This window comes from Vipera ursinii, assembly GCF_947247035.1.
Source record: "Vipera ursinii genome assembly, chromosome: 4".
NCBI lineage: Eukaryota > Metazoa > Chordata > Lepidosauria > Squamata > Viperidae > Vipera > Vipera ursinii.
The window spans coordinates 88290359-88298854 of record NC_139514.1 but is presented as its reverse complement, the minus strand read 5'-3'; the positions used below and the strand labels follow the sequence as shown (position 1 = coordinate 88298854).

At 33.5% G+C, this 8496-nt stretch overlaps 1 protein-coding gene across 3 annotated transcripts in view; it reads right to left on the bottom strand.

The window, feature by feature from the left end:
- Window positions 1-2077: 2077 nt before the first annotated feature.
- MRPS9 (mitochondrial ribosomal protein S9) overlaps window positions 2078-8496 on the bottom strand; it is a 45450-nt gene continuing 39031 nt past the window's right edge. For 2 of the 3 annotated variants that reach the window (XM_083363021.1, XM_083363023.1), the window contains exons 7-12: window positions 7686-7761; window positions 7244-7285; window positions 5653-5821; window positions 4378-4486; window positions 2520-2689; window positions 2078-2234 (exon numbers count right to left, since the gene is read on the bottom strand). In XM_083363021.1, coding sequence (XP_083219147.1) covers window positions 2143-2234; window positions 2520-2689; window positions 4378-4486; window positions 5653-5821; window positions 7244-7285; window positions 7686-7761 — 658 coding nt within the window. In that variant the 3' untranslated portion in view covers window positions 2078-2142. The remainder of the gene's footprint in view (window positions 2235-2519; window positions 2690-4377; window positions 4487-5652; window positions 5822-7243; window positions 7286-7685; window positions 7762-8496) is intronic. The other variant, XM_083363022.1, reaches the window with a different exon arrangement.

The following is an 8496-nucleotide window of genomic DNA, read 5'->3' as shown; positions in this document are numbered from 1 at the left end:
CCCATTCTGCCCTAGACATTTATTCTGCAAGCAGAAGTTCCAAGGCCTTACTTACATCATTTTTAGGACTGGAAAAAAAATCACACTTTGGTTTGATAATTCTTCCCTCAACTATGCATTATCTTAAGATAGTGCCTGTTGCTTTTGTAACCAGTTGTACGAAATCTACTGCCCAATAAATAGGAGCACCTTCGTAGTTATCAAAATGGTATAAAGGGATATTTCTAATGAATTATCTATATCCATAACTCAAAAAAACTTTAAAAATCTATGGGATTCAATACAAGTAAATAAATCTGGCTAACTGATTGGGATTTAATAACAACCAAGCCTACCATTTAAACATGCTTTATTAAAGACATAAATCAAATTTACTGCAATTTTACAAGTTTTCCCTTCCTTTTCATTTCAGAAAACTAATATTATTGGTTGTTGTAAACAGCTCCACCTTGTGGCAAAATATATACTAGTAATCAGATAATACTTCATAAATATAACTTTTAAAATAGTTTTTATAGGTCAGAAAAATATACCATTATAGCAACAATATTGCTATATTCATATTTACTTAAGATGATGATGACTTATCATTCTCTTGGAAAAAAAGTTTATAGAGATCTAGAATTTTCATGTAATATATTAATTTTGTTGTTGAGAAATATTTTGTACAGTTTTTAATCTAACAATGGGTTATATTTCAAGGAATGTTTGTCCTCTTCCACATTAAATGTTAGTAATATAGATCTTTCATAAACTGAAAATATATTGAGGTTAGCTTTTTTGGAGATGAGTTGTTTTAAATAGGAAAAAGAAACATCAATAACCTGTACTGTTTGATGATACAACTCTTAACCGAAAATGCAAGTCTGAAACCTTGACTATTGAAAGTTAAGCATGTTGAAAAAATGGAATTAGAAAAAAAATAGCTCTCTCCCCAAAATACAGACAGCCTTTATTTTTAATTTTTTTTTACAAGATCTGGCTTTTATCCAAGAATCGGTCAGGATGCTGATGCTGGTAAGAATTAATTTTATGCCATCCAACTCTTGTTAGTCTGAGAATTATGATATATGTCTATCAATTTCATATTTTTATTAAGCCCCAGTGCAAGTTTTAATATTTTTTTGTTATTTTTGTTTTAATGAAATTCTGTATTTTCATTTTTTTCAGTCCATTTTCTTAGATGGTTGGCCATATAAATTGAATAAATACAAATAGCAAACTAATGACAACAGTACACCAAGGCAACGAAGATACTGAAATGATAGCTTCTGCCTTTTAAGATCAACTTAAAGATACACTGCAGACTAATTCAACAGCAAAGATACACTGCAGACTAATTCTTGTAGAGTAGGAACAAATATTTAGATACTGGATATATTTGTACCTACAAAGATCAGAATTGTGAAGGCAATTATTTTCCCTGTGATACTCTATAGAAATGAAACAGGTCAGAAAAAATATTGACACTTTTGAACTTTCACGCTGGAGAAGATTCTTAGGAATGCCCTGGCTAGACAAGAAAACAGATTATTGAACAAATCAATCCAAAATTCTCAAATGAGGCACAACTGACCAGGCTCAAATTAACTTATTTCTGACACATTGTAAAAAAAAAAAAGCCTAGCTCTCTGGAGAAATCAGTAATGCTGGGAAAGGCGAAAAGGACAATAAACAAGGTGGACGGACACAATTACAGCTGGAAGACCTGAAGGGCCAGGGTGGGAAAAGATCATTCTGGAGAAAATCAACTATTTGTTGCTAAGAATTGATACTGATCTGATGGCACATAGAGCTTTAGCAGCAGCAGCAGCTTCTTCTAGTTCTTGAACAGCAACACAGAGCACCTTTCATTTGCACTTTTGTAACTCTGGAGGGCCCACCTAAAAACAGCCTCATCCTTTGATTTCAAAGTTTATGGTGTAAATTCTCATTGGGTGATTTGTTAAAATGGCAACTTGCTACTAAGATAGCCTAATATTTCCAACTGATTAGTAGACATTTCTGATATCTACTGATTGCACATGTCAGGATTTAATGCTTCGTATATAGTAAATAGGAACAGACACGGATGGAAGGAAAGGTAAAATACAGTTTAATGACAAAGATTGATTCCTATAAAATACATTTTCATTTTCAGTTTTAGCGCTTCTTCCACGTGAACTTTCTGCGGGCTCCCTCTTGGCCAGGCTTCTTCCGTTCTCTCACACGGGGATCAGGAGTGAGGAGACCAGCTGCAGGGAGATCAGGAAGAAACTGATACAATTTGGCACAGAGAAGGGTGGAGGGACTTAGTCATAAGAACTGAGGGAAGTCAAAGGGAGATGAGAATTTATCTAACATTCAAACCCAGGTTTATAGTATTAGAAAGTCCCAGGCATTTGCCTCATTTTAAACAGCTCATTACAATGCTAAATAGCAAAAACTAGAGTTTTTAGAAATAAATAATCGGGAACAAGATATTGAATTGTATTATTTAGGACAATTTGATACATTTTTCTCTATACAATTCTTATTACCTTGCCTCATGAATTCTACTTCATCTTCAGTAATAAAACTACATAAAGCTCTTGCTATGGCTAAGCGAATTGCTCCCGTTTGTCCGCTTCTTCCTCCTCCAGATACAGAGCAGACCACGTCATACTTCTCCAAGTGATCAAGAAATTGGAATGGGAACATCAGCTGTTCTCTGAAAAGTATTATATATGAATAACAATGTGAAAGAGTTAAAATCAGTTAAAAATAATCTAGTAAACCATGCATTTTGTTCTTAGTGACCTCTAAATCATGGAAATACTTAATTAAGCTAAATCACATGCAGGTAGTCCTTGACTTACGACCACAATTGAGCCCAAAATTTCTGTTGCTAAGTGAGACATTTGTTAAGTGAATTTTGGCCCATTTTACAACTTTTCTTGCCAGAGTTGTTAAGTGAACCACTGCAGTTGGTAACAAGACTGTTAAGTGAATCTGGCTTCCCCATTGATTTTGCTTGTCAGAAGGTTGTAAAAGTTGACCTTGGGAAACAGCAATGGTCATAAGTATGAACCAGCTGCGAAGCATCTGAATTTTGATCACATGTTCATGGGACTGCTACAAAGGTTGTAAATATGAAAAATGGTCATAAATCAGGTTTTTTTAGTGCCACCGTAACTTTGAACCATCACTAAATGAACTTTTGTAAGTTGAGGACTACCTGTACTCAAGTGCTGCTCAAGAGGTGGTGTGCTCTGAGTTTGAGCTTGCAAAATTTCTAGAATGAACAAAACAGCCACTCTGAACAGAAATCAACTGTTTCAATTACAAGAGTCTGAATTCAAAATGTCTCCCACAGTCCTACTTCTTATTTACTACACAACGTATTTTCTTTATTTAAATATATCCACATCAAAAATGCCCACAACAGTGATAGTCAGAACAATGCACTAGCAAGAGAGATTGTTAATATTGTTAACGTTTAAGGTCAAATAAACTTCTAAAATAATACGTAAGCAAATTCATTTGCAAGAGAAGCAATGAAAAATAAAGAGAAACACAACTAAAAAATAGACAGACTTTCTAAGCCAGATTGGTATTCATTACACTTTTCCCAAGCCAAACAGACTTTATTAGTCTCAAATAATGCTTTACAAATATCCTTTTTCTCTTTGATTACAATTTCACAGGCTACAATTATGGGCATTTAATAAGCTTCTGATGGCTGATGTGGCTTAGAATGATACAAGGTATCTACACCTGCAAAGGAAAATGCACTTGTGCACAGAAGATGCTGAACTAAAGCATACAGTAAAACTGTCACCTTTTCAGAGTGATACACAAATGGATATTGTTGGCTCAATTTGGTACATTTTTTATGTAAACAGCACCTTTGAGAAATCTATTCTCATTATAAATCTGTACTCAAGTTTAATTAAACTAGTATCTAATAGTTCATGGAGTAATTCATATACACAGAAGTTTCAGGATAGCCAAGGGTGGCAAAATTTTGTGGCCAGATGTTTTATGCAAATTTTCAAGTTCATTCTTCTCCCACTGCTCCGAATAAAGTTCACATTTCTAAGAATTTAATATTTTTAAGTAGGAATTTTCCAGATGTGCAGATTACAACTCTTGTGATCTTCAGATTGTACTGATATATTGACTGAAGACAATGGAAATTTCAGTCCAAAATATATTGAGATACCAACATTCAGGAGCATTTGAAATTGTTGTTTTAGTAACATTTTCACCTGTTTATTCAAATTTTCAAATATGAATATACAGCAGGAAAATATGAAGATTTTTTTTAAACTTAAAAATAGATGAAAACTTTTTTTTTTACAAAAACACCATTAAAAATTGTTTTAGCAAAAAAGGTTCTCTTTTTTAAACACTCACCTGTCCTGCAACACTGGGAAGTAAAGTAAATAATTATCTCCATTTATAGTGAATTTTCCACTTCCATTTGCATGAAGTGTAGCAGTTGCTATTGCTGACTTTCTCTTACCTTAAAAAGAAAAAAAAAACACCTCTGTACATTTATTTCATGCTTAGCATTTCAAAATGTTTAGCATTTTTAGCATCAACACATTTAGCATTTTAAAATGTTAAACAAAAAAACTATTTTTTGAAAAGGAAAGTTTAGCAAAAGTGAAAAAATAAGCATTCTTTCAAAAGAATGCAGCATCTTTGCTAACCAGATGCAACACAAGGAGAACTAAGCCTAATGTGTTTTGGGGTGGAAAAGTGGTCTAATATATCCAAAATTAATCTAGATTCTAAACTTATGAAGGGCTGGACAACACTCCAGGGTTACTACTTGATAGCAGAGATATTAACATATTTCCACAATTAAAGGTTTATGCATATCTCTGAAAGCAGTAATTGGCAATATTCATTATCAAAAAGGCCTCTGTAAAAAGAAAAGAGACTTATGTCACATTGTATATCATGAATACAATGGACACAGTTTCACAAAACTGCCAGAGTTAGATTTCCTTTCTTCTCCCAGCAGAGGGAGGCATATCCTGATAATTCAAAATGGCAACCGGTATCTAAAAGATATAATTATTTTAATATATAGTTTCTGTTTGATTTAGAGTACACAGTATTTGAACAGAAATGCAAAGTAAATTACTTTTGATCTATGCTACAAATTGGGTTTGTGAGTCAACACACACACACACAACAAAAAATACTTTTGAGTCAATTTTTGACTCTTCGCTACTCCGTGAAGGATTTTTTTCAGAAATGGTTTGCCACTGTCTGTTTCCTCCTAGGGCTGAGATTGTAAAACCATAATGTTTGTCAAAGAAGTCTGAATAAAGTAAGCAAGTGAAGTAATTTAAGTTGCCTGTTGCCAAACTGAAAAATCTGTATGAAAAGCAATTTATAATAGACAACTTCATGGTGTATGGTAGATGATATATTATATATCATCTTAAATACATGTGTCAAATAAGTTGGAAACAGAGAATATATTTTTAACTAACTGTTTTTAATTTAATGAAACAAGTATGATCACGTAGAACACAGTGCAGTATCACTGGACATCTTGGCTGGCATCATTTTTTCTTTCTTTATACAATAGACATGTAGCTACAGTAATGTTGAGAAATATTTAGATTTTCAAGTTGCCAAGGACTAAATTTTGATATTTAGGAAAAAGCATACCTTCTGCAGTGCTAAAGGCCACTCCTTGCTCATCGTATTTCAGGGGTTCAAATGATTGTTTTTTGGATTGTATAGGTAATTGCTTGCGAAATTTAAGTAGATAATCTTCTTCTATATCACAGTATGGTAGTGATACTAATCTTTCCAGCAGCTGAATACACCTTAAATACTGTAGACAATAAAAATTCATTAAGGGATGATGGTGCAAGTGTAATTGCATTTGTCAACAACTTCTATTTTTACCTGCTTGATCATTTTAGTTCTGTTCTTACTGATAACTTTTGACAGGATGACACTTCTGCATTTGCATGCTGCTTTCAAAACAACATGCAGATGTATCATTTCCCATGTGAATAAAGATACCTAATTTTTTCCCTGCCCCCAACAAATGAATCCACTGCTCCAAACTTTAAGCAAACTCTTTGTCAAACTAACTTCATCATCAATCATGATTTTCAAAAAGAGATTTTAGTGGGCCTCAAAGGAGAACTCTTTGATAGACAACAGTCCCAATTCATTTAAGGAAACTGTTTTTTAAACTCTACTTCTTGGATTATTTTTATTTAAGTTTATGACTGCAATAAAGATTTGATTTGAGATTATTTCATTTCCTAATGTGTACAGGAAATGTGCATTTATGCCACTGGTCTTTCAAAAAGGATTTACCTTAGTCCTGATTTTAAAAACAAACAATCAAGGTTTTTAAAAATTCAAGAGATACTTGACTCAAAGGGCAACCTCTTGAAATAATTATCCTTTGCTACTGTAAGTTTCACTTCTTTCATCTGAGCATGTGATTAAAGTGTCTCACTAGTAATACAGCGCCTCCCGACCAAAGGGAGCTAAGAAGCAGATTCAGGTTTAACATCATTTTATACAGCTTGGGCTAGGAAAAGGAAGGAAATAAAGGAACATTTCCTGAATGGCTCAAGAAGGATAATTTTCTGTATGCTTATTTTTTGCTTGGAGAGAAGCAAAGATAGAAGTTAAAAAAGGAAAGAAATCCTAAATGGATACAATAGAGATAAAATAATGAAATTACCTTTTCAGTACAAGTAACCCAGTGGCAGAATCAAGATGTGTTCAACATAATCACTTCCCTTGAGTGAACTGATCATGTGACTAACCAAACCTGCTAGTTCTGATATCTCATTTCCCACCAGCTACATTATATGGGGTAACATCCAACACAGAAGTCTGCTGAACACATGCGGATTTTCTTTACAATTTGACTAAGAACATGAGACAGTCCCCAAACATGCTTCTCTCTGATCACAATAAAGGAATCAGAAGTATCCAGAGAGACATTAAGGTGATGGCCACAAAGTTAGAATCAAAAGGCCTCCCCCTTTTATGTGCATTGCATCACATATGAAAAGAGGGCAGGGCTTTGATCATGCTACACTGGTCACCACTTTGACTTTCTAAGCCGCCATCAGACGCTGCTAAAAGGAAGTTGAACAGAAGAGAACAGTCTTAAATTGATTTGCTGATGTAACTAGTTATTTAACTGATTGTACACAGGAGTGACAAATTATGTAATAATTACATTTGGCTATCAGGCACATGTTAAAATGGAGTGGCAAATTACATGTTTGAATGTTCTCGCTTGAGATAAATCCCTCACTGGACACTGCAAAGAGAAAGGTCAGAGACATGGCTTTAGTTATCTTATCTGCTAAGATACTGTGAGCATTTGAGAGTGGGATGTGGGTTGTTGTTGTTATTTTTGGTGTGTTTACATAGGCATGTTAATATCCATCCAGGTAGAACTACCATCCTGAACAGTATGAAGTGGAACAATTCTGCTGAATATATGTTACCTCATTATTTGGGGAAACATTCCTGAAATAACATGCATAAAAGTACTTTATCTCATAACTATTTAGGGATGTGATTGGTGTACTTATGGGATTCAAACTAAAAACGTGAATAATTCCCATGTCCCAGGCAATTTCCCCCCAGAATCCTTACAACCACTAATGTTCCATTAGGATACAGGGTTCATTAAATAAAAGAGATTAATTACTTACATCTTGATCTGACAGTTTTTCCACTAACATTTCTTCCAATTCCTCTTTAATCAGCCATCTGCTGCCAATCAGGTTCCTGTTTAAAATATCACATATATTCTCTTTTAACTAATCATGCAATTAAAGATAAGATTGCAGCTAGACTATACTCTTAATTTGGAAATATACTTTCCTTATGCTTGAGGAAATCCAAGCTAGAGGTGCAAACTTAGCAAGCATATTAATTTGGCAAAAAGTTAATAATTAAAAATCTAGACAATATTTTCAGCAGGATTTTAATACATACACACATACATACATACATACATACATACATACATACATACATACAATTACAACTCCCACACCCAAAGGAAGGATGTGAACATTTTAAAGAGGTTTCAATACCATTTCTAAATCCAATCTAATCCGAGGCAGACCAGCCTTAGTTCTCCAAATATAGAAAATAATATATATTGAGTACAGTGTAAGATGAGCCTTGAGACATTTCTTTAAATTTTTTAAAAAAGAATAAATATGAAGTTACAATAGCACAAAGTTATAACCACCAACCTATAGATCCCACAGTCATTTTTAGAAAATACAAACAGGGCAGTGCAAATCGGTACATAAGTGTTTTTATTTTCTTGGAAATACATCAATTTACTGATAAACATAAATACAGAAACTGAACAAATTATAATTAGAAGCCAGGAAAAGAGAAGAGGAAAGAACAGGTAGGATGGACTATATCAGTTTGTCAGAAAATGACATTTTGTAGCAGAAAATATGCTCATTGTTACTTTTTGTTAGCACCAATTATATGCTTCCA